Below are 27,145 nucleotides of genomic sequence, written 5' to 3' on the forward strand. Positions count from 1 at the left end.
TGAAATATATAAAGTAGGGTATTCAGTGACCATGCAGGAACTTCATACCATGTTTCCCTGAAAATAAGACGCATTAGGGCTTATTTTCCAGTTAGGTTTTATTTTTGGGTACATTATTAAAAATGTATCCGTCTGGCTGGCAATCTTAACTGGCCTTATTTTTAGGGTAGGGCTTACATTACGAGCATCTGGAAAAATCATGCTAGGGCTTATTTTCTGGATGGGTCCTATTTTCGGAGAAACAGAGTAGATGTTCTGTCACATCTAAACCCAGAATCTAATTACTTTAAATTGTCTGAATATGCAGCCATATAATGGACACTCTTAACTCACTGTTTTGCTTTGGGTGCTATGGAATCCTAAAATGTTATTTAGTTTTAATACTTTAATCAGTATTATTAATAATGTTCCTTTCCTTTGTTAATACCACTGAGTCAATGTTGACTTCTGGCAACTGCCTGGATTAGTCCCTGAACTTTTCTTGGCAAGATTTTTAGAACTGGCTTGCAAATGCCTTTTTCCTAAAGCTGAGAGAGAGGAACTGGCCCAAAGTTATTCTGCTAGCTTTGTACCTAAGACAGAACAACAACCCAGCATCTTCTAGCTTTTAGTCTGGTTTCTTACTCATTACACAACACTGTTTCTCTATATTCCTACCATAATCCATTTATTCAATTATAACTCATCTCCAACTTATTAAAAAGGATTTGTTCATTTAGTCACTAAAATTATATTGAATGTCCATCATCTACCCAACTGTGATCAGCTGGCCCCATGGGATCTGTTCAGAAACAGATACATCCAGCAAAGCAAGCCTCTCACCTAGAATGGACCATTAACCTGTACCCATTTGCAATTATACCTTTGGACAAAGGAATCCTGCTATGAGGATAGTTCTGCAGGCACCCAATTCTAATATATGAGGGAAGAATCTGACAAGATTGGAGTAAGGTAAACCAACGAGGGATCCTCATTGTGCACAAATATAGGTTGCCCCGTATGCTGCTGCTGCTGCAATTGGGCAGAACCTTCTTCAAACTGTTAGGTGGTGAACTCAATCCAGATGAGGTAGAAGATCTTAAAAATTTAATGACAAAAAATTTGGGTCTGGATCATTGATGATTGCATTGGTGGCCACATTTTGAACCCCTGCATCACACATGCATTGTAGCTTTTTGGTTACAAAACCAAAAAGAGATCAAGAAGCATTTTTTGGTTCAGCTTCAAAAAAACAAAAGCCTTGTTTGTGATCTGCAAAACTTTCAAGCTAGTAGTTGCTTTTTTATTTGAACTTTATGACAATGCACCAGGCTATAATCCTATCATTTCCAGTCTTCCACAATTTTTGAGCTGGTTCATTTCTATTTACATCTGAATTTCCTGAAGTATGAGTATAAGCCATATCTGTGTGAAAGAGCTTTAAAATGTAGAAGAGAAAACATAAGGATTTTTTATCTCTCTCCATTCATTTTTTCCCCTCCCCAACTTTCTACCTTTTGAACAAGAAAGTGAAATTTGGCTTTTTATATAATGGAATAAAAAATGTAATTGTATTTTAATCATCTATGTCAGGGCATCAAACTCAAAACCCGCGGGCTGGATCCGGCCTGCTGGGTGCTTAAATGTGGCCCGTAGGGCCGCCCTGGAAATAGTGAAGGACGAGCCTGCAGTGCTTCTGCACGCGGCCCTCCTCAGCTCTGTCTTCACTGGCAGAGGGTTGCTGGAAGCCATCACAGCTGAAAATGGAGCTTGCAAGGGCCGCGGGCAGCACTCCCAAACTCCATTTTCACTGGCAGAGGGTTGCAAGAGGCCGTCACAGCTGAAAATGGAGCTCAGGGGCCCGTTTTTGCTGGCAGAGTGCTTGGGCCACCATAGGTGCCCCCAACACAAGTGACGTTGAGCTGGCTATGTCCACCCCACCCGAAGGTCAAACATAATCCTGATGCGGCCCTCAATGAAATTGAGTTTGACATCCCTGATTTATGTTGTGATTGTCAACTAATTTTTTTTCCAAAAAATAACTTCAAACAAAAATGGGACTGATAAATTATAGTGAATAAGATGTATAGTGAAAAGAAAAAAAATCTCTCCCAACTCTATCTGTAATCTTCATTTATTTATATGTATTTACACTTTGTTAAAACTTCACAGTTTAAAATCATTGGATTAGTCCATTGATTAACTGCAGAAACCACATTGTACTCTACTGAAAATAAACATGGATATACTTTTTGAAGGTTTTCATTTCTTAGGTAAACTGGACAGAAAACAGGACTAGTTCTATATAATTTCACTATAATGTAAGGTACATAATTTGACAGAATCATTCAAATCTGAAAGTAGAAATTTCCTGTGTCGCTTTTAACTACTTGAACCATTAGGATAGGTCCTTCCTAAATTTATTTCTCTGATCATTAAGTCACTGGGAGCTTCTGCCTCTCTTGTCTTATTGTTTCAAAGCATCTCTTCCACTCTTTCTGAAAGTCATTCACAAATTCCATTACAATTATATATGATGACAACAGAATTAACTTGTTTTTTTTTATTTTATATATTGCCTTATCCCTCATTCAGTGTCTCAGAAAATACATGCTGATGTTTCCAAATTAGATAACTATTCATTTTTTAATCAAAAGCAAGATAACCAAGTACAATTTAATTGTAGACAGATATATTTGTTATCTTTTAATCATCAGTTACCTAATCTACCAAAGTTTGCACTTTCTCTCTGTTTCTTTCTGTTACTACATCTAGAGGAATCATATTTGTAATTCCTATTTCATAGAAGATCTTTACATATAACTCCAGAACTATCTACAATAGATTAGATGATAATAAAATTACAAAGGTATATCCTGAAAAGTACCATGAACCAAGCTCAACTATATTGCTTAGCTTTTTTTACACCAAAAAAAAAATTCACATGGTAACTATGTCTTTACCCAATGCGTAATTTCTTTATAGACAAAATTTAAGGTAAGATTTATAAATATAATCTTTTAAATTTACATTCCAAAGGTACAATATAAAATATGCTGGTTTATATAATTTAGTCCTGGTTTGAAAACAAAGTCTTAATTTGAAAACAAAGGTTTCTGTTTTTACTGCTGTCTCTTACATATAACTTTCTGCAAATAACAAAGTAGTCTGCAGGGACAGAGATTTTATTTGAAGCCACCCTGATAAAAAAAAAAAGCTGATTATAAGGTATAATGAGAAATCATCAAAAAGTTTGCAGTTGCTTCATTTTAGGATGGCAAAAACAAGGATCAATGTTCTCTAGGGATCCTTAACCTCCCAAAGTTTTAGACTGATGGCTTTAAGGATTGAACATATTTTAATAACTCTTTCAAGGCACAGATGAGAAAACATTAGTTCTTTAAATTATCCAACAAATAGCCTTCAAATCAAATAGCTAAATGGTGTCCTATTCCAATTAAATAATAATACATTTCAAAAGCGTTTTTTAAAATTAAAAGTAGCTTTCCCACCTGTTGACAGAAGGATAGCTTCTTCAATGAATGACAAATTACTTCTGAAAATTTGTGCATCTTAACACTACACATTCAAGAAGAGAATCCAACAGTTCAACTCTGAGCTAAATGTGTATACAACACATACATATACACTCTACTATTGAAACAATGGACTCTAACATGTTGTCATCATAAAGGAATTCTTATTTTGTGGTAAGAGTTCATATAATTCCTCAGTTCAAGTTTATACCACTAGAAAAAAGATAGCACACCATGTTTGAAGAAAGACTGACACAGTGAATTGAATTCTGAATGCAACATTTAGAATTTCATTGATAAGAGAGTCAAGGAGTCATTATCTGAAGAAGCACCTCATGATTTTTAATAATATACATAAAGTTTTTCTACATTTTAATCTTCACAACTGCTTGCCTATTCATCTTCTCATTGCAAGAATCATGAAACCAACACTTACTGTTTCTTTCTTATCAGCAAGAAGCTTTTTTACTGGATGAATATAACTACTTATAGCTAGCCATTCATTAGTTTTGGGATAAAGGTAAGTCAAACTGGAAAGAAATAGGATTAAATAAAACATAGCTAAACTGAAATTTATTGTGGTATGTATAGTTTGGGGATAGTTGGAGGAGATGCAATACACTGCCAACAATTTTGAATTCAAAGTTTGTATTAGGCTATTTTCCCCAGTACTTTTAAGCATTTTCAGGAATGTAAAGAGTTAATAAGAGAATGTTGTTTTATAAAGACTTTTCTAAAAAAGACTGGCACACTTTTATTGCCAGAAACAATTAGGGAATACTTGTTTCAGCATTTAGTCTAAGTTGGAATTTGACTGTATATTTTAAAATAAAATTGCAATATGAACTGCCTGCTAAAAGCTCTTTTTTTTGTTGTTTTTGCATTTTGTTTGTCATCCATGTCACACTAACAACTCTGCATCGCATTCTAAAACACATTATACTGTGAAATAAGATGAAAAAGACAGTTTTTAATTTTCCCAAGGGGAAAGTACTTCTCTTAAAAGCATCTTTTTATCAGTCCATTCTTTCTGAATTACCAATAATGCAAACCAAAGAATTAGATATTGTCCTTTAAAATTTAATATTTGTTCAATTCTTACTCATATCTTATAGACACCCCCATCTGTAACAGGGGAAAATGTTTGCTAAATGCTTAAGCCTACTTAAAAATCCAAAAACTGAGCATTTTAGTCCTTCAATCCTTTAGTCCTTCAATCAATATGCTGTCAGATCATGAGAGTTCATTCAACAATGAAGGTTTTATGCTTTTATTATCGTAACTAAGTTCACATTTATCATTGCAAAGAATGATGAAAACCTCATCTAAAAGATTCATTTCTTTTATATTTAGAGGAAGAATTTGCACAAAGTAACCTGATTTTAAAAGCTTGTCTAGATTTCAGTATTGTCTTTCAAGTTCAGAATATTAAAAGACAGCCAAGAATATTGTGACAAATTGAACCTTGGTTTTAACCAAGCTAAAATAATAATTGCTCTTTGTAAAGTTTCAAATGTGACATTATTAACAATGACAAAATAAAGTAAGAATGAAATAATAACCTTTCAAGGCAATTGTTGTAATATACAGTACACTACTACATCAAAAGACAATAATGTTTTGATAGTTGTACATGTTGCTGAGTTGTTCTCATGTGCAAACATGTTAACATTATTATGTGTTAGTATTAATGATAACCAAAATCTGATTAGAAGTGCTAACCTTCAGGGTTTTTCTTTTCCTGGTGCTGAGCCAGCAATGGCCAAAAATAGTGAGGTTTAAGACATAAGCCTTCTTCTTTTATTACCTTCATTATATCAATAGATAACTCTTAAAAGATCCAGAAAGAGAAAAGTTAACGAGCATGACAACAACATATATACAAAAATTTCAGCAATGCTAAACAGCAAAAAGAAATACCAGTTTTCTTTGCTTCCAATGCAAAGGATAAACTTGACAATAGAGGTGAAGGGTGTAAGTTGCTTGCTTTTAGCTCACTGCAGAAATATTTCAATTTGGCCAAGGGCTGCAAGAAATAAGATTTAAGAATTTAAGCTCACCACTATTCAATAAATCATTCAAAATCATAATGACAATAAAGCACAAAATCTTGAAAAACAGATTTTAAAAAAAACTTTGACTGGGAAACCCATATTACACTTAACAATTATCAGCCAAGCAGTGAAAGACCAGGGAAGAATTCCTTGGGTTTCAATCCAGAATACAGATGAAAATAAAGACTAAGAGACAAGACAATGCAATTCTCTTTCTAAGTTGGAATATAGGAAGAACTTAGTTGGGGAGAGGAAGATAAGAAGTGCATAAGGAAACCCTAACAGATCAGAATAATATGTTTAAGAAATTAAATAAAATAGATCTAAAAATATGCCAGCAGAAATAGCTAGACATATGCAAAGTTTTCTGCCAATTTCACATTATATTAATCCCTGAGAGTTCCACTTACAAATATGAATTTATGAAAGAGGATTGGATATTAGTTAGCTTTCCACAGCACAACCCATTCCACTTACAGTAGAAGGCCCCAAAGATTTTTATAGAAGTCTAGTGGTTGGCAGGGGAAGGAGGGATTGAGAAAGTTAATTCTTGCTTATTCCTAGACACTAAACAACATAGAATCCAACTTTGGATTTGATAATTTGGATTTGGTTAGTTTGAACACATCTTTTAAAACCAATCCACAAAAATCAGCTTGAGAAATTTTGTAAGCAGGAATGCACTTTTAAGCCTGTTTGGTCCACTGTGAGCCTTCACATACCGTTTCCATATTTATACAATGTCGTAAGAAAAAGTTGCACTGGGTATTGTGTTTTTCACAGGTGAGCCCTAATGCCACAAAAACTGAATGCAGAACTTCAAAAGCTGTATCTTCTAAGTTAAATGTTATTAATCTCAGGCAAAGATTCTTTACATCTACAGTTGGAATAAAAATAAAGAGGGAAAGATGTAAGCTGTAAGATATTGACAAAAGTTTATAAACATGCATTTTCTGAAAATCCCAGTAAAAGAATATTTTGATGTGTATTTACACATGTATACTTACACAAGAAATATACTCTACCTACAATTCTGGTTCTATGGCTGCTACATAAATAGGACACATTAACAAATCTCATTTACCTTACATTCCCCGCAACATGTCATTAACAGAATAAAATTAGCCATCTATATCCTGAAATACTTGCAGAAAAACCATTACCTGGTATGCTTTCTTTACTAAACTTTATCTTCTCCAGAATATTTTGTACATACTGAGAATATCCAGCCTTAGCAAGAGTAAAAATGATATCCATAAAATCTCTTTCAGAAAGATAAATTTCAGCCCTTTCAACATTTTTTAGTTCCTATATCAGCAAACAGAAAAATGTTATGTTAGTGTTTATTATAAACATCATAATTGCTGTTCTTTTATTTAGTTTTGTGGGCAAGACAAAAACGAATCTAGCTATCAATTATAAACTTTTGAGAAATGTAGCTGTTAACTTCCCCAGTACTACTTTCAACAATACAGGTATCGTATTATGTGTCCACCAAATAAAAGAACACACTGTTTTCCAGAGAGCAACATCTATAAAAAAAACTCTTCAGATTTATAACATGCCTAGCAAGTAGCAAACACTGATTCAATACTGATATATGGCATTGGCTAATTAGGTAAACAGGTCTTAAGACAATATTTCTTGAGGGATTACCATAAAATTGTCACTGCAGAATTCAAAACATGGCACCGTTTTACAATTATTGTTTTGCTTACTGACAAAATTATTGTAATTATTATTATTATATGTAATAATAATTTTAAGCAAAATTATTGCTTAAGCTGTCATTAACAGCTATAAGTTTAATGAAGTGCTTTAAGTTTGATGATGGCTTCTATCTCACTGTAGACTCTTGCCAATACGCATAGACTGGAAAACAATGGGACTTCATAATAACTGCAAAGGACTAAAATAGAGTAAGTCTTCATACATGCTGAGCTAGCATAGCTCCTATTGAGCTTTTTGTAAATAGTCTTTCTTTTCTTTCTCTGTCGTTATATCATTTCTTTCTGTCAGCTCCATGACTCCCTACTACTTTTGTATATATGAAAGGAAATAGTTTAGGCATGCATAATCAATTATTCCTTTTAAAAAGGGATACTTTTATAGACAATTTTAATTAGGAACATTTTGTTCTTATCCAAGGTCTATCCAAAGCATTGCCTTTATATTTATTTGTTTATATATGCAAAGAGTATCAGCTGCATAAACTTCTTGGATGAAAAAGATGTACAGAATTAGTTTTAGGTGGCTCTGGTAATCTTAAATTGACATAATATGGAGTTGGGCTTTATATAGGATTATTATATTTATTTTTATGTGTGTATTCATACAGTATTCCCTGTATAATCTTCATTTTTTTTTTTTTGAATATCATCTCAAATTCAGGACTATCTTCCTTTCTGGATTAATATGATAGATATATAGTGAGTTATGGAAGAACTGTATTTAAAAAGGTCAGAAGCAAATTATTTTTTAAAAGTGCCCTAAGCTGAGATATAAGTTGTAGCTTTACAAAGGGAATTACCTCTTCAATTTGGTTTATGTTGCCTTTCTCAGCATATGCATTCAAGAGTGCCAAATAAGTGTCCGAACCAGGTTCAATTTTAGTGTCTCTCATGACAGAAAGGATGTTGACTGCATTGTCCATATCTCTGAAATATTATGGAGAAAAATACCATACATAATTACACGTATTTCATGACTGACATTTGTCCTTAGCCCATGAATGAAACCAGAAGTCCAGAATCTAACATTTATTTACATTTAATTAAATGGCTGTGTAAAAGGAAATGAACACAAAATTAAATAGCTGTGGAATGTATTAGAAGAAAAACATCAACTTTTAAAATTCGACTTTTTTTGTATAAAGTGCTCAGGAACTATATTAAAAGATGAAAGCGCTCTACTAAAAAAAAAGATTCACAGTCACAGCAAAAAAAGTATCAGCGTACTGTATACGGGATGTGGATATTTTCAGCAATTTCAGATTTGGACTGATCCAGTAATAAATATTCAAGATCTCTCTGAAAAAAAGACTACTGTATCAGAAAAATCCTTTCCAACAGCCCACTCTATTGGCAGACTCTTAATATATGTCAATTATCTCCTCACACGGCTTGTCTGTGGTTTGGAGTTTTTAAATCTTATCTACTCATATTAAATCTTATCTAACCATATTATTTGTTTAATGACATGCATATGATATTGAACCTTTATGTATATTGAAGTAGTAGATGTTGTTTCAAAATCAGCATTACGGCAGAAAAAGGATCAAAACTCCCCTTCTCAAATTTGCCTGCAACAGCTATTTTCAATTCCAAACCAATTTAAAAAGATGCATTTAATGTAATTTCACACGTGTGAATAGGATGTTTCTTGGAACATAGATCAAGCAAGCTCACACATCTAGAAGACACTCATACAAAAAGATATTGCTTCATATTAATGTGCAGAGCTGCTTCAATTCAGGAAATCCTCATTCATATTAGAATGAGCAGAGATCTCTGAATAAGGTAAGGAAGTTCATTATGAAATAGATTCTATTGTAACTATTCAAACTATTTAAAAATATAATTGGCTAATTAAGATTAAGTTTAGACAATGATTTAAGGAGAATAAGAAACATAAATTACCCAGCTTTTGCATGACCAGTGACAAGGGCGCTGAAAATCAACTCTGTTATTGGGAGATCTTTGCTTTTCATAATATTAAGAATTTTGCTGCAAATGAAAACAAAATCAGATAAATTTTCCCTTGAAAAATAGGAAAAATGTATGTAGAGCTATAGATAACAAATAGAGATAGGAAGACACAGGCAGAGGAATGACATTGGCAGTTGCTTTAGTTAAAAGAATTATGGAACAATATTCTAAAATTTGATTAGCAAAAAGGAACATGTCAATCTATCATTCTGCCTAAGAATCACCATTTTAGCTTCAAAGATATTTTAATTGAAATAGGGAAAATTAGGCATTTTTTAAGAGACACTGTTCAATTTCTGGCTTCCTACTCATATATTAAAATATGGCCTAGTCAGGAAAATAGCAATAGCACTTAGACTTATATACCGATTCACAGAGCTTCACAGCCCTCTCTAAGCGGTTTATGTGAAAGAGTTCTTTGAAATTTCCCCAAGATTTGGAGTAAGTTATACTGAACGCAATTGGAGATACTTCAAAATAAACACATGTAAGATTGTCCCACAAGATTTTCCGCAAGCTATTTGTTTATGTTGTTACCTGGAACCATCAATATCTCCCTTGTTGCAATAAGCAGCAATCAGTCGCTGATATGTGACCTGTAAAACAGAATTAAATGAGAATTGCTATTTATCAAATGGTACAGTAAATTTATGAAAATACCTTTATGAAATACCTACCCGATTAGGCTGGACATTTGCCTCTTCCATTTTTGTTAGGAATTCATCTGGAGAAAAATCATGTTCATTCTGGAGATAAACTTTTAGCAAAGCGTTATAATGGCTGACGTCGAATACAACACCTAAGTAAAAAAATGTAAAAATAAAATAAAATTCAGTACAATAAAAAGTTCATACAATTGTTTGACACAACAGTAATATACAGAAAATGAACTAAAAATCAAGACACATCGGATTTTGGCAGTCCTTGTTGCTCACCCAAGCTTCATCTTAAAATTGGACATTTTTGATACTATTTTCCAATGCAATGATAACCCCTAAAGGAAGAATAGATAGAAGATGCCTTGCTACTATTGCACAAAAATATATACAGCTCTTGATACTATTTGTCATGAATGATGGGAACTAACTCTGGTTGGTAGCAGATCCCAGCTAAAATTTCTCCATTAAGTTGGGGAAGGGTGAGTTACATACTTTAGCACATGGAGTGCTGTACAATAGTTCCTGACATTTGATTTCTTTCAATTCTCGCTTTTTAAGTTTGGAGTAACAACAATTTATGGTTAGCACTGAAGTAACATAGGGAATTTAAGTCATTTAGGCAGGGGGTAAGGGGAAGAAAAAAGATGAACAAGTACATATTTTCCTTCTGTAGCACCAATTCGCGGTTTGGAGCTAAGTCTAAAGTATCCAAATTGATGCTGAACACCATAAGCTGTTATCCAAAACCTTTAAGAAATATTACCAGGCAGTTCAGTTAAGAAACCCAGGTGGAAAACTGCACAGAATTCCATCTAATCACCTGACAAGCAAAACACAAGATCAATAAACTTAGTCTCAAAAGCAATAAACATAAAGCTAAATTAACTGAAGATAAAATAAAAATAGTTTGCTTTTACTATCAATCCCCTAGATGTCAGCATAGCTCTCCAAATATGGAAACTGACCTGAAAAATGTCATAGCAACCGGTATTAAAGAATGGTAATAGATAAAATATTACCAAACCATTTTTTAAATAAAAAACATACATGCTAATCTATATGGTTTATTTTACTTAAATCACATACCAGCCCCTTTCAGTTTTGTCCACATGGTATGAGCAAGTGCTGTTCTTTCAAGTGGAGGTAGCTCAGGCAACAGTGAGCCACAGCTTCTTAACAGCAGCAAGGCCTGGTTACCATTTGGAAATCCTAAATTAGAACAAAATAATTTGGAAATGCAACAACTTTTAACTTTCCATAAATAAGAGGCTTTGAACAGTTTAAACATTCTAGTCTTCTTTGTATCAACAAACAATGAAAAACAAATCAAACTTTACAGAATAAGGAAAATATACAGATACAACCTTAAAGACAGGAAGAATTAGTATACTCATGTATATATGTTATTTGACTAGAGGTACAATGAATTAAAGATATAAATGAACAAGTAGTCCTTGGCACGCAACTATAATGGAGTCTGCCCATTATGATATGTTGTGACGGTTGTAAAATAGGTCAGTCACATGACCAATCTGATTTTATGATGGTTTCTGCAGCATTGGTTAAGCAAACCAATGGAGGCCCAATCGTCGAAATTTCAAAGAACCTAAGCCCTCAATTATAACTTTGAACAGTCACTAAGTGACCAGTCATAACTTGAAGGCTACTTATTTGTTTTCTACACTGTTATGGATATTGCATTATGCATCTAGCTATTATTAAAGACCTTCTTTTAGACTTCTTCAAATTTTCTGGAATCCTGCTGGCCCATTTGGAATCATGAGCAGCTTTTGTGGAGGCCAACACAAAATGGAGCAAGTCAATTTACAAAATGGCTCCATGAAGGAAAAGAAAATACTGAACAAAGAATATTAGGAAAAGCAGGGAATACAAATTACATTTTTTGGAGAAAAAAGAAATCCATTACAAAGTAAAAACATACAAGACCAGAGGAAAACCCATTTTGCCAACTCTTAAGGGGAAATGACATATACAAACTACTCAATGTGTGAAGATTTTAAATAAGATTTTAAACATCTAAATGTTAGTAAACATCAAAATATGAACACTATACAATGGACTCTGAAATTCAAAATAATTTATAGTTATAAAAAAACCACTGTATGGACTTGCAGGTTGAATGGGGGAAAGGGGAAACTGAATTTTCTATTGAAGATATCTAGATAACTAAAACAATAATGGTTTTCCCTGGTTTGATATTTTAGCCTCTTAGCAGAGGAGATATGCAGAAGGGGCTTCTAACTTCTATAAAATCACATTTTATAACATTTTTATACATCATATCTACTGCTCACATATACAGAGTGAAAATTCTGATTGTAGGCCCTCTAAAACAAGATTCCAGAGAAATGAAAATATAAACAATATCAATAATTAATATATTAACATAATATTTATATTAGTGATATTCAATAAGAATTAAGAAGACAACTCTTTACCTGTTTTGCAGGCATCATGAAATATGTCTTCTAACAGGGATTTAGTAATGCACCCATGTCTTCTGATAGAACTGTCCATTTTGTTAAAGGCCCAATCAAAAAATTGTATCTGCTTTTGTTGAATAGGTAACTGCTCTTGAACATCTCTGTTTTCTTGGACTGCAATTGCAAAGAGCCTTGTGGGATACATTAGGAATCTGCAAATCAAAACAAAGTCTATGATATACCACAGTATTTTTCTGTTAAGCAAAAATTATTACAAGCTACTAATTTTGTATCTAAAATGTTAACAGAGCAAAAGAACCTAAAGTTAACACCAGTGCTAGTTATCAAATCAATGGGCATTATCAGTATAACAATATTTCTACATTATACACAGATTAAGGCAGTTTCACAAATTAATGTAATCAAGAGTGTCATGCCAGCAGACGATACTATATCCTTCCACCTTTCATCCTTAACAAGAATTGAAAACCAACAAATCTTTGCAATAAATTCAATTTTTTCTTAACCAAAAGTGATAGCCTCACTAGATTCACATAACATAGTTCACTTGGACTTAGGAAGGCTCAGACTGGCAGAGAATGCGATCCTGTACGTATCTGGATTCATATCCACACACTGCTCCAATGATTAAAACCAACCACTCAGGATGGATGAGAACCACTGCCGCACAATACCCTCCATTCCCAAGTTTTACAGCTATTCTAGAAGGATATCATGGTCAAGAAAGATAATTGAGATTCCACAAGACTAAGAAAGTCAATCTCCCACTATCCCAAACACAAAAGAGTGACCAATGCCATTTTTTTCCTATATCCATGACTGAATTTGAAAGGAACCAGATAAGCTCTCTGAAGTTTTAACCCAACTACTTTCTCAACAATCTTCCTAAAAAAGGAAAGTAAGAGATAGTCCAAGAGTTATCCACAACAACTTGAGGAATGGCTTCTTTGCAGGGAGTGGGGAGGAGGAGTAATATTATACCACTGCCTCTTTCAAGTCAAATGACAAGGCTGCATTTGCTACTCCTTGAACCCAACTTGTCACCTTGCAAGAGAGATTCAGTCCATAGGTGAGGAAGGTAATATTACAGAAAACTGTTCTATATTCTGAGACCCAGGTCCCACAATGAGACTGTGGTAGAAGATGTGGAAAATTAAATATAGTACCTCAATGAACAACAGTGAAAACAAATATTGAGAGCCAGGTAAATATTCAAAATAGGGGACAATCAGTAAAAATTGTAATATGGGGTGCCTTTGAGTCAGTGTTGACTCCTGGTGACTGTTAGATTAGTGTGTTTTCTTGGCAAAGTTTTTCAGAAGTAGTTTGCCATTGTCTGTTTCCTAGGGCTGAAGGTGTGCGACTAACTTAAGGTCACCCAGTGCTGGGTGCCTAAAATGGGACTAGAACACACAATCTCCTCAACTCTAGCTTGATGCCTTAACCCCTGGACCAATTGGCTATCTAAAGCTATAATAAATTTCTGAAACCACCACCATGAAAATAAAGTAAATCAATGGTTTACCTTTTTTCAAAACAATTGCTTAAGATCATAAGAACAGTTATGAGATGATAAAATGTGTGCAAAACAGTTTAAAAGAAGTTTAATTTAGGATGTTAAACATCACAAATTAGAGAGAAAGATCTCTTCTCAATTCAAGGATATTAAGGCTTGGTTCACATAGCACATTAAGCTGTAACATGTTGGTTTACTTTTGGCTTTATGTACTGTGTCCAGCCTGTTTATGGCTTACCGTGTGTACAAATTGTAATAAATTACAATTTATTAAAATTATGCATAAATATGGATTTCTTTGAGCAAGACCTATGTAAATGCAGGCTACATAAAAATAGGAGAATATTGAATTGTAGGCAGAAATCAGAAATTATTCATAATGAATGTCAATAATAAATTATTCATATCAAACAATGGTAACACTTGTGGCAAAACAAAAATATATCTGTACAGAAATAACTTAGAAATTTTCAAAAAATGTTGTCTATGAAAACATAAAAATGTTTGTTGTACTTTATCTTATACTTTTAATGCATAATTGAAGATTCAAGCCATCCTAGTTTTGCAATTATGAAAATGACTACCTAAAATGATTGACTATAGTTCCCCTTTACAACACTATAGCTTTGTAATCATGCTTTGGGAAAAAGGAAGCCCCTATAAAGATAATCCTTGATTATCTTTAATCAAGGATTAAAGTGGTTGGAGGGCCAGTCTCGCTGAATCTGACCGAACACTGGTAAGGTCGCATATTAAGACCTACCTAGTGGCAATAAAGGTGGCAAACTTTAATTACTTTTCCGCTCTTATTGCGTCATCAGAGAATCGTCCGGCCGCCCTGTTCAGGGTGACCTGCTCCCTGCTCCATCCAGGAGTGCGGAAGAACCCCCTGGAAGGCAGGGCCGAGGATTTTGGACAATATCTGTATGACAAAATCGCTCAGATCCGGGGGGATTTGGACTCTGACTGGGTAGATTTGGGCAGGGTGGCGAGGAATAGTCTTGAGAATGTTATCTGGGAAGAGTTTGACTCTGTGACCCCTGATGACGTGGACAGGATTCTGGGGAGACTTAGTGCGGCCACATGTTTACTGGATCCGTGTCTCTCTTGGTTAGTACTGGCTTCCCGGGAGGTTACATGGGGCTGGCTCCAGAGAATTATTAACGCTTCGTTGAGTGAGGGTTACTTCCCCATGGCCTTGAAAGAGGCGGTAGTGAGGCCTCTCCTCAAGAAGCCTTCCCTGGACCCGGCAGTATTAGCCAACTACCGTCCTGTCTCCAACCTCCGCTTTGTGGCGAAGGTTGTCGAGAGTGTGGTCGCGCGACAGTTTCCGCAGTACCTGGAGGAAACGTCTTATCTAGATCCGTTCCAGTCGGGTTTCAGGCCCGGGCACAGCATGGAAACAGCATTGGTCGCGTTAGTCGATGATCTCTGGAGGGCTTGGGACAGGGGTTACTCCTCTGTTCTGGTCCTGTTAGACCTCTCAGCGGCTTTTGATACCATCGACGATGGTATCATGCTGCACCGGTTGGAGATGGGGGGCACCGCACTACGGTGGTTCTCCTCCTTTCTCTCAGACCGGTCGCAGTTCGTGTTGGCAGGGGGGCAGAGATCGACCTCAAGGCCTCTTATATGTGGAGTGCCTCAGGGGTCGGTCCTCTCGCCCCTTCTGTTCAACATTTATGTGAAGCCGCTGGGTGAGATCATCTGTGGCTTTGGGGTGAAGTACCATCAGTACACTGACGACACCCAGCTGTACATCTCCACCCCAGGCCACCCCAACGATGCCCTTGAAGTGATGTCCCGATGCCTGGAAGCTGTGCGGATCTGGATGGGGAGAAACAGGCTCAAGCTCAACCCTTCCAAGACTGAGTGGCTGTGGTTCCCGGCATCCCGATATAGTCAGTTGACTCCATCACTGACTATTGGGGGTGAGTCTTTGGCCCCTTCGGAGAGGACTCGCAATCTGGGAGTCTTCCTGGATACGCAGCTGTCCTTGGAGGAACATCTGACGGCTGTTGCCAGGGGGACTTTTTGTCAGGTTCGCCTGATCCGCCAGTTGCGGCCCTTTCTTGATCGGGATGCCCTGTGCACAGTCACTCATGCCCTCGTCACCTCTCGCCTGGACTACTGCAACACTCTCTACATGGGGCTCCCCTTGAAGGGCACCCGGAGGCTCCAACTGGTCCAGAATGCGGCCACGCGGGTAGTCACGGGAGCTACCTGGCGCTCCCATATAACACCTCTCCTGCGTGAGCTGCACTGGCTCCCAGTGGTCTTCCGGGTGCGCTTCAAGGTGTTGGTTATCACCTTTAAAGCGCTCCATGGCATAGGACCTAGTTATCTTTGAGACCGCCTGCTGCCACCAACGGCCTCCCATCGACCTGTGCGCTCCCATAGAGAGGGCCTCCTCGGGGTGCCATCAGCCAAACAATGCAGGCTGGTGACCCCCAGGGGGAGGGCCTTCTCTCTGGGGGCACCTACCCTCTGGAATCAGCTGCCCCCAGAGATAAAGAGAATCCAAGACCTCGGTGCCTTCCGCCGTGCCCTTAAAACTTTCTTTTTCCAGCAAGCCGGGCTGGCCTAATACTTTTTAAATGTTTTAATTGGTTTGTTACTGTTTTTAATTATGGGGCCAAATTTATATATATCTTTTAATGGTATTTTAATATTTGTACTCTTATGTTTTTATGTGGCTGTACACCGCCCTGAGTCCTTAGGGAGAAGGGCGGTATACAAATTCAAAAATAAAATAAATAAATAAATAAAATAAAATTCATTTAACAAAGGTTCAAAATTATGATAGCCATGGAAAAAGTGACCCCCATAATCACTTGATTGTAATTTGGATGTTTGGCAACTGTTTTACATTTATAACTGGTTGCAATGCCCTGCTGTTACATGATCACAATTTAACCATCAACCATTTTTGCTGATTTCTGGCAAAAAAAATTAATTGGGGAAGCTGGATTTACTTAACAATTGTGTGATATACTTAACGGCTGCAGTAAAAATTGTCATAAAATCAGGTCCAACTCAACTTAGATCTGCAACGACTTACAATGGAAATTCCAGTTCCAATTGTGATTGTAGGTTGAGGATTACCTGTTTTTGGAAATATAAAAATACATGCCTCAACTCTTGTGGTGGAACCATTGGCTGCGGGGGGGGGGGGTTAGAGGGAGTAAAGAGACATTCCAGCTTAAGAGTCTGTTTAGGGGAGGAATCATCTGAGTTCAAACTGTTAGTTCTATATCTGCTGTTTCCCAAGGCAAGGCAGATAGTCATGTAATACAGATGATCAACATGGGTCTATCCACAAGGGGTTCTGATATGTGCACCTGACAATACTGTATGTTCAATTAATTTGAAATTTATAGAATAAAATCATAAAACGTATGAGTTGGGGAAAAAAACCTAATAGATAATGATATATCTTGGGATCAAGAGACAATCAGGAGTCCTGAAGGGAGCATTACTTGCTTTCTGGAATGTAGTTTACAATTTTTCTTCTGCTGGAATGGAGAGAAGGTAAGGAAAGGATTTGTAAAATTCAGATCAAGCAGCTCAATCACTGAAACAAGCCCTGACAGACCTCCAAGAGTTGGAGTTACCTTTTCATCCAGTGATACACAAGAAATGCCCACCTCCTTCGCTGGCCCTCAGCAGAAGCCATTTTTCTTCCTGTTTTATCTACTTCTTTGACAGAGACATAGAGCTCTTCTACATACAATTTAAAAGATATAACCAAAGATATAACCAAAAGTCAAAGAACAGTCAACAACCCAGAGCATACTGAACTAACAATCAATACCAAATAAACAGTATTAGAAAACTAATCAGAAAAGCAATATCACAATCGATGAATTACCAAGGAAGCCAGACCATACCCCAACCAAAAAGCAAACTATTAACAGAAAAAAACAGCAAACTTCATTCTCCTGTAAATTGTTATTACCTCACCTATGAAACATCTGCAAAAAAAAAAAAAAAAAAAATCATTTCAGAGAATACCAAGAGCCTAACAATTTAATTCTGAGCAACATAGTGTATATTCTCTAGTATTTGAGGCAGAAACCATAATCTACTACCCATCAAATATTCTGAACTCCACTAAGTCCCAGTTAGCATATCTATAGTTAGGGATCACAAAAGCTACAGTGCAAAGCTTAGGATGAAAGGTACCGTTACCCCGAAAATAAGACCTCCCTGGATAATAAGCCCAATTGGGCTTTTGAGCACATGTGCTAAAATAAGCCCCCCCTAAAATAAGCTCTCCCCCAAAATAAGCTCTCCCTGAAAATATTTAAACACATGCGCAGCCGGTTCCCGCCATTTCCTCTGGTTAAAGTTAGGTAGACAGAGCTGGAAATCAGGTAAGATAGCAAGAGGAGCCCCGTCTTGCTCCACACACCCCAAAATAATAAAACCTCTTGAAAATAAGGCCTAGTGCTTATTTTGGGGTTCAAAAAATATAAGACAGGGTCTTATTTTTGGGGAAACACGGTAGTTCAGATCAACTCTGAAAAAATTAAGATACTTTATTAGTAATTTATTGTGTGTAATAACTAAACTCACTCAGAAGTACTAATTCTAGCTCTTACCTACTGAACTGATTGATGTAAGAGATACAGTTAGTCCTTGAGCACAATTGAACCCAAAATTTGTTGCTAAACAAGACAGTTAAGTTGGTTCTGCCCATTTGCCATGGTTGTTATGTAAATCACTGCAGGTTAAGTTAGTAACATGGCTGTTAAACGAATCTGACTTCCTCATTGGCCCCAGGATATTGTAGCCATCATAAAGTTTATGTTGCCAAGCATCCGAATTTTGTTCATGTGACCATGGGGATGCTGCAATGGTCATAAGAGTGAAAAATAGTCATAAGACACTTTTTTCAGTGCTGTTGTTAACTTCAAATCGTCACTAAACAAATGGTTACAAGTCAAGGGCTATCTGTACCCTGTCACAGTCAAATAAACTTGAGGAGTCAAATTATCTTACAGAATTGGCTGATAAAGAACAGGTCTAGGGTTTAAGGCACCAGGCTAGAGAACGGGAGACCATGAGTTCAAGAGCTGCCTTAGCCACGAAAGCCAGCTTGGTGGCTTGCATTAAAGATAACCCTCTGGGCACAAGGGCTGTAAGGAACTGTAGGTGTGTGGTTGACTATCAGATGCACCAAGTTGGATGCATGAGAGGCATGTCAACCAAATGATAACATGCCTGCTTGGATGGTCACGGTGGCTTTACCTGTTGCAAGCAGAGAACTAATAGAATATGAGAACAGTCTCAGTCCTTGGATGAGGTGATGATACCAAGAAAAAGAATTTAGAGGTATTGGAGTACCTTTCAGGACAAGACAGATCTGTACAATATACAATGCCTAAAATAAGAGGAAACTAGAATGACGGCAAGTAATATTAAAAAATTTAGTAAACTACCTTTAATCTGATTCCTGAGAAAAGTCAACAAGATGAAAGCTGAGGGAAAAATAATTCCTAGAGGATGATTATATACATCTTAATAACCATTCCAAGGGGGGCAGCAGAGGTACAGGAAATAAATGTAGTTAATCAAGAAACCCATAAGGACACAAAGGTAAAAGTGCATGCCAAAGAAACTCTAGTGCATATCCTTTTATGTAAATGCCAGACCTCTCCAAGACAAAACAGTAGAGTACCTGACTTCAGAAGGAAAAACAGAACATACAGACATTGAAGAAGTCTAATGGCGTGGTATATAACCAATGAAATTATTTCTGCAGGTGATCTCTACAGAAATAATAAGAAAGGTCTACTGGAGAGAATTTGCTCTATATGTCAAAAAGGATGTGGTGCCATAAAGCACAATGTATACCTGGAACTGCAAAGAATTTCCTTTCTGCATAGTAAACACAGCCAGCTAACAGGAATATAATGTATTAACAAAAGGTTAGGAAGAAGACATATTTAAGCAATTGGAACCACATGAATGTTGAAATCAGGTGATAAATGTGGCAAAGTCTATTTCGAGCTGGATTAGTGATTTTCCAATTGCTGGATTACACCTTCATAGGCATCATAGTCAGGGGTGGGTTCTACTTACCTTTACTACTGGTTCACAACGGGGCCGCACACACGTGCTTGTTTCGCTCACGCTTCTGCACATGTGCAGAAGCTTCCTGATGATGTCGGGGTCAGTGGGCGGAGCCTCTCACCAGTTTTACTACCAGTTCGCCGGGGGCAACCCACCACTGATCATAGTCAATAATTACATAATTCAATTTTCTACCGCTGAATTAGACACAGGACTGCATGGTTAAATACCCCCACAAAACACACCATCTTGATGATAAAAAAATACTACCAGTGTAACACTCAAAGCTTTAGTGAGTAAACGATGACTTAAAACTTTTGAAATATTTTAATATTTTTAAATATATTGTGTACAGTCCCAATTACCATCAGTAAACTTACAACCACAATTAAGCCCAAAATTTATGTGGTTAAGTGAGACATTAGTTAAGTGAGTTTTGCCCCATTTTACAACATTTCTTGCCACAGTTGTTAAGCAAATCACTGCAATTGATAAATTAGTAAGATGGTTGTTAAGTGACTCTGGCTTCCCCGTTGACTTTGCTTGTCAGGAGGTTGCAAAAGGTGATCACATGACCCAAGGACACTGCAATGGTCAAAAGTATGAGCCAGTTGCCAAGCATCTGAATTTTGATCATGTGACCATGGGGACGCTACAAAGGTCGTAACTGTGAAAAATGGACATAAATCACTTTTTCAGTGCTGTTGTAACGGTCAATAAATCCACTGTTGTAAGTCGAGGACTACTTGTATTGTTCTGGTCTCTGTAACTCAGAAAGGATATTGTAAAGTTAGCTCTAGGAAATGGCAAGCAGAACAATGTGCTGAGCAGAGCAACCCCGTAATGACGTCAATATTTAAAAAATTAACTTTAGGGAGAAAAAGCAAAAGACAAAATCTCAGTTATAAATTTAAGCAAAATATGGAAAGCACATCCAAAACTCTCCAGACAGATTTCGTCACCCACACTAAACTAAAATGCAACTAGCTGTGTCAATCTAACTAAACAGTTGATTTATAGTTTGGAGCAGTATATCTCACCCTCAACAACTTTAGCAGTGTTGAGTTTAATCCAAATTTTTGCAGAGGTGGAGAAACACTAGTTCAGAGTGTTGCATAAAGAGTTAATTGGATTAATTCAGTAAACCATGGTTCATTTAAACATGGAGTAGGTTATGCAAATACATCTTCCTTTCCATAGTATTAGAATCCAAGGATGCTGGCTATGCTTCAACGGTGGAATGTTCAAGCCAATTTTTTTTCCAGAACACAGAGTTAACGGTAGAAAATCACTGACTGAATCTGTAGCAACGACTACCAGGTTAGGCAGAGGTTGGTTAAAGGGAAAAGAACAGCCAAGTACAGGTAGTCCTCGATTTATAACAGTTCATTTAGTGACCGTTTAAAGTTACAACAGCACTGAAAAAATGTGACTTATGGCCGTTTTTTCAGTTACCACCTTTGCAGCATACCCACGATCATCTGATCGAAATTCAGATGCTGGGCAACTGGTTCATATTTACGACCTTTTCTGGCCCCAGGATCATGCGAGCGTCCCTTTTGCGACCTTCTGACAAGCCAAGTCAATGGGGAAGCCAGATTCGCTTAACTGGGTTACTAATTTATCTATCTTCGAGACCGCCTTCTACCACATAACTCCCAGCGACCGGTAAGATCCCACAGAGTTGGTCTCCCCCCGGTCCCATCAGCTAAACAATGTTGGCTGGTGGACCTGTGGAGGAGGGCCTTCTCTGTGGCTGCCCTGGCTCTCTGGAACCAATTACCTCCTGAAGTCCGGACCACCCCACCCTATTGGCCTTCCGCAAAGCGGTGAAGACCTGGCTCTTCCGGCAGGCCTGGGGCCGTTGATCTCGTTATAATGATCTTGCGAGACCTGGCCACGAATTGGAGTGCATGTGTTTTAACATTTTTAAAGTTTTTAATGTTTTAATGTTTTTCTTTTTAATATTTTTTATGGGATTGTTCGCATTGTTTTATTCTTTGTTGTAAGCCGCCCAGAGTCCCTTGGGAGTTGGGCGGCATAGAAATGCAACAAAATAAATAAAATAAATAAATACTGTAGTGATTCACTTAATAACTGTGGCAAGAAAAGTCATAAAATGGGGCAAAACTCACTTAACAAATGCCTCACTTAGCAATGTAAATGTTGGGCTCAGTTGCGGTCGTAACTGGAGGACTACCTGTCCTCCTTCCTTCCTTCCTTTCTTTCTCTTTCTTCCCTTCCTTTCTTCCTTTTTCATACCCCCAGGGCAGTTTGTCTCTGAAAACCGGCTTTTTGTCGCGTGTTTTATACCCTGCAGCTTCCCACTGGCAGCTAGTGCGGAACTGGTAATAAAAAGCAGGGTGGGCCTTCGGTCTGGTCCTCCAAGCTAACAATTCTAACCCGGAGTTCAGATGGGCATAGCCTGATCCAACCTACTGTCCAGCTATCGACTGGGTTGGATTACAAGCCCCATAATCCACGCCACGGCCGAGGAAGGCTGCAAAAGCGTGCAGCCTCGTGTTGCGGACGGAGAACAGTCTGGGCTGCAGATATTCGGGCGGTGGTCAGAAAGCAGCAAAGGGATACAAACCCCCACCAACCCACCCCAAGCATCTTCACGACCTCCCCCTGCTTGCCTCCACTCCCGGACCCGAGAGGCTGCGTGCTTTCCTCGGGGGAAATACTCACGCTCTGCTGGGGTTGCTGTTAAAGCGTCGGAGGGCAGCCGAGGGCAGCGGTGACGGGACGGGTCCCGGAAGGGCGCATCCCCCTCGCCAGAGCAAGAGACGCGAACGAAGCCACACGGCTGACCGGAGCAACCCCGCCATGGCTACTCACGCACGCTGGTGCAGCCAAAGAACCCAGCGGCCTAAGGGGGAGCACGTGACCGGCAGGAGGAGGTTACATTCCCCGAGAAAGACGAGGGGGGGGTGTCCTGGGAGACACTTTGGCAATTATCCGCTATGCTCGAACCGAGGAATACATTACCGCAAACCCAGATGCTGGAGAAATGGTGTGATTTATCCCGAAGAGTTGGGATTACTTTAAAAACGTATTCGCGTTTCCTTTTCAACCCCAACAAATATAATAGATCCCCTTTTAAAAAAATGGAACAGTCCAATACGGATAGACGTAACTCAAGGGCAAGGACGAAGAGCGGTTTGGGCCATTCCGAATGGAACCCGAAGTTTCAGTCTGCGAATTATTTATTATTGTTCCTGGGAGAGTTACGTTTTCAAAAGGCACCTCAAGACTTGTCTTAAAAATAAAAACCGCGCGGTCCAGAGACGGACCGATTCAAAGAGGTTTTGGAGACTGAGCTATGACTCCAGAGCCCTTTCACTCCGGGAAAGCTATTGGTCGGCCTTATCCTTACTTTCCCTTCTTGCCGGCGAAGACACGTGAAACTTCCCTGCTTGCGCATGCGCTGTAATCATGCCCGCTCTGATTTTATTTTATTTTTTTAAAACTTCCTAGAGCGCGGGAGGAAAGTAACCAGCGAGTTTCTTGGCGGTCGCTGGAAGGCTAGACTCGCCTGTTTGGATTAAGGGATACAGCCGCGCTGCGGTTTAAATCCGAACCTCAGCGAACCTTCCCCAGCTCAATCGGCAGTATAATAAATCTCGCTTTTTTTCTATCCCAATCAGGGGTTTCTTATTTCTATAAGGCAGAGGTCTTCGAACTTGGCAGCTTTAAGACTTGCGGACTTCAACTCCCAGAATTCTCCAGCCAGCATAGCTTCAACTCCAATTCTGGGAGTTGAAGTCCACAAGTCTTAAAGCTGCCGAGTTTGAAGACCTCTGCTATAACGTGACCTTAACAGCAATAAAAAAAGTTTTCAGGATTGAGTTTCCTCGGAGGCAGAAATGGTGTTGCTGATCTTTGGGCATATTTCATCTGGGCATATTTCATCTGGTAGAATAGAATTCTTTTTTTTATTATTTTAATTTTTTATTTTCAATTTACATAACAATAAAACATTTTTTACCAGTATTGTGTCATGTGTCTCTTACAGGTATTTACATTTATTCCTATACATTTTTGTGTTTGTTTGTTTGTTTTTTATTTGATTTATATGCTGCCCTTCTCCGGAGACTCAGGGCGGCTTACAGTGCGTTAAGCAATAGCCTTCATACTTTTGTATATTTTATAAAGTCAGCTTATTGCCCCCACAAACTGGGTCCTCAATTTACCTACCTTAGAAAGGATGGAAGGCTGAGTCAACCTTGAGCCTGGCAAGATTCGAACTTACTTTAATTGCAGACAGCTGGTGTTAAATTACAGTGCCTTTGTCTGCAGAGCTATCCAGGCTCTTTTTCTTTCTTTTCTCTGTTCTAACTAGTTATACCACTTATTCCACACCTCTGCTTCTTCCTTGCCTTTCATTTCTAATATAAGCTTATACATCTCAGCACATTCTAGTATCTTGTATATAATCATCTCATTGGCTGGTATATTTTCTAGTTTCCAACACTGAGCATAGACAATTCTCGCTGCTGTTACTATGTGTAAAATAATGTATTGGAGTTGCTTCTTGATCTTTCGGTTAATCATTCCTAATAAAAATAGTTCAGCTTTAAATTCAATTTGTTCTCCTGTTATCTCAGCCATCTCCTTATCTGTTCCCAATATTTTTTTGCTTTGGAGCATTGCCACCATATGTGATAAAATGTTCCATCCTTGTGTTTGCACTCCCAGCACTCTGGTTTCATATTTGTATACATTTTAGCCAATCTCGCCGGTGTTAAATACCACCTATAAACCATTTGGTACAGATTTTTTTTGTATGCAGTTGACTGTTAATTTATAATTTTTGCTCCATAATTTTTCCCATTCTATATTACATCTATATTTTGTGCTCATGCTATTCTAGAATAGAATAGAATTCTTTATTGGCCAAGTGTGATTGGACACACAAGGAATTTGTCTTGGTGCATTTGCTCTCAGAGTACATAAAAGAAAAGATACATTTGTCAAGAATCATTAGGTAAAACACTTAATGATAGTCATAGGGAACAAATAAGCAATCAAATCATATTAGGAAACAGTAAATATAAATTGTAAGGATACCAGCAACAAGGGTACAGTCATACAGTCATAAATGGAAGGAGATGGGTGGTGGGAATGATGAGAAGATTAATAGTAGTGCAGACTTAGTGAATAGTTTGACAGTGTTGAGGGAATTATTTGTTTAGCAGAGTGATGGCATTTGGAAAAAAGCTGTTCTTGTGTCTAGTTGTTCTGGTGTGTAGTGCTCTATAGCGTCATTTTGAGGGTAGGAGTTGAAACAGTTTATGTCCAGGATGCGAGGGGTCTGTACAGCCCTCTTTTTGACTCGTGCAGTATACAGGTCCTCAATGGAAGGCAGAATGGTAGTGTTATATTTGCCTGTTTGGTGTACCATTAAGGTGCTGGCCTAGAACCAGGAGACTGTGAGTTCTAGTTCAACCTTAAGGCACAAAAGCCAAATGGGATGACTTGACCGGTCACACTCAGCCGATCTCACCTCACAGGGTTGTTGTGAAAAAAATAGGAAGAGGAAGGAGTATTATGTAGCAATAGCACTTAGATTTACAACCTGCCTCATAGTGCTTTTACAACACTCTCTGGGCTGTTTGTAATGTTAGCATATAGCCCCTCAAAATCTAGTTTCTCATTTTGCTGACTTTGGAAGGAAGGAACGCTGAGTGAACCTCGAGCCCCATCAGGATTGAACTCCAGACTGTGAGCAAAGTTAGCCTGTAATACAGGTAGTCCTCGACTTGTGACAGTTCATTTAGTGACCGTTTGAAGTTACAACGGCACTGAAAAAAGTGACTTATGACCATTTTTCACATTTATGACCATTGCAAAATCCCTCTGGTCATATGATTGGATGCTTGAGAACTGGTTCATATTTATGATGGTTGCAATGTCCCGGGGGTCATGTGATCACCTTTTGTGACCACTTAACAATGATGTAACTAATTTAACAGCTGCAGTGATTCACTTAACAAATGTGGCAAGAAAAGTTGTAAAATGGGGTAAAACTCACTTAACAAATTTCTCACTTAGCAACATAAATATTGTGCTCAATTGTGGTGGTAATTCGGGGACTACCTGTACTGCATTCTAAACACTGAGACATTAGGGTTCAAGATGGTCTCAAATTTAAGTTATTTATTAAAATTTATGTATGTATGTTTCATATTTCTTAACTGTCCATCTCCCTCGGAGATTAAAATAATAAAGGTGGCGTAAAAATCAAATAAATTTAACAAAATATTTTTTTCCCCATTTGTTAAAAACTTCTCCCTCTCTAAAACTAAGGTGGCAAACACACTTAATATTCCTGCCGCCAGATGAAATTGATACTGATTCTGAAAATCATTTAAAAAATGGGTGTCAAACTCACCGAATTACATTGATGTCAGGTGATGTATCGTGACTTTTTTGCCTTCGCGGAGCTGGGATGGGTGTGGCCTATGATGCATCTGGCCCGTGGAGCACCAGTTTGACAGCCCTGATGTAGAAGAACTTGATGGGGACGCTGAATCAGAACAAAAAGTTCATGAAACAAGTTCATGAGGAGCCTTGTTAGTACAGTGGTCTAAAGCACCCTGTTATTAAGACCAGCTGCCTGCAATTACTGCAGGTTCAAATCTCGCCAGGCTCAAGGTTGACTCAGCCTTCCATCCTTTCTAAGGTAGGTAAATTGAGGACCCAGTTGTGGGGGCAATAAGCTGACTTTGTATAAATATACAAAAGGATGAAGGCTATTGCTTAGCACATTGTAAGCTGCCCTGAGTCTCCGGAGAAGGGCGGCATATAAATTAAAGCAAAAAAAAAGAAAAAAAAAAGAAAAGAAACTGAGGAAGAGGAGGAAATAATAGCAAATGCTAATTATTTTCTAGGAAAGGCAAAATTATGAACTAATCTTTTAAAAAGAACAGCACACAACCTTTTAAGATATTTTCCAATGGTTACATAAGTGATTCATGTTTGGCAAAAACAGCCGTGTATTGCTGGAAATGTTTATGTCCTGACAAATTAATCTTGATTCTGAAGAAAAAGCCTTCATAATTACATTTTACAATAAAACAAAAGGAGGAGTGGACACTACAGATAAAATGTGCACCATGTATCTTCAATATTTTGGGGACAGTAGA

General features: G+C 37.7%; 1 protein-coding gene and 1 pseudogene across 1 annotated transcript in view; one reads left to right on the forward strand and one right to left on the reverse strand.

Moving 5' to 3' along the window:
* The window catches only part of LRPPRC (leucine rich pentatricopeptide repeat containing), a 96,197-nt gene extending 73,329 nt beyond the window's left edge, over positions 1–22,868 (reverse strand). The window contains exons 1-11 of the mRNA XM_034427671.3: positions 22,686–22,868; positions 12,395–12,591; positions 11,022–11,144; positions 9,954–10,075; positions 9,814–9,872; positions 9,208–9,294; positions 8,100–8,226; positions 6,733–6,877; positions 6,292–6,446; positions 5,436–5,541; positions 5,238–5,345 (exon numbers count right to left, since the gene is read on the reverse strand). Coding sequence (XP_034283562.2) covers positions 5,238–5,345; positions 5,436–5,541; positions 6,292–6,446; positions 6,733–6,877; positions 8,100–8,226; positions 9,208–9,294; positions 9,814–9,872; positions 9,954–10,075; positions 11,022–11,144; positions 12,395–12,591; positions 22,686–22,825 — 1,369 coding nt within the window. The 5' untranslated portion in view covers positions 22,826–22,868. The remainder of the gene's footprint in view (positions 1–5,237; positions 5,346–5,435; positions 5,542–6,291; positions 6,447–6,732; positions 6,878–8,099; positions 8,227–9,207; positions 9,295–9,813; positions 9,873–9,953; positions 10,076–11,021; positions 11,145–12,394; positions 12,592–22,685) is intronic.
* Positions 738–1,375, forward strand: LOC117672125 (cleavage and polyadenylation specificity factor subunit 5 pseudogene; annotated as a pseudogene).
* Positions 22,869–27,145: the final 4,277 nt, after the last annotated feature.

The sequence above is a fragment of the Pantherophis guttatus genome, chromosome 1 (genome assembly GCF_059756535.1).
Source record: "Pantherophis guttatus breed Tessera chromosome 1, ASM5975653v1, whole genome shotgun sequence".
Lineage (NCBI taxonomy): Eukaryota > Metazoa > Chordata > Lepidosauria > Squamata > Colubridae > Pantherophis > Pantherophis guttatus.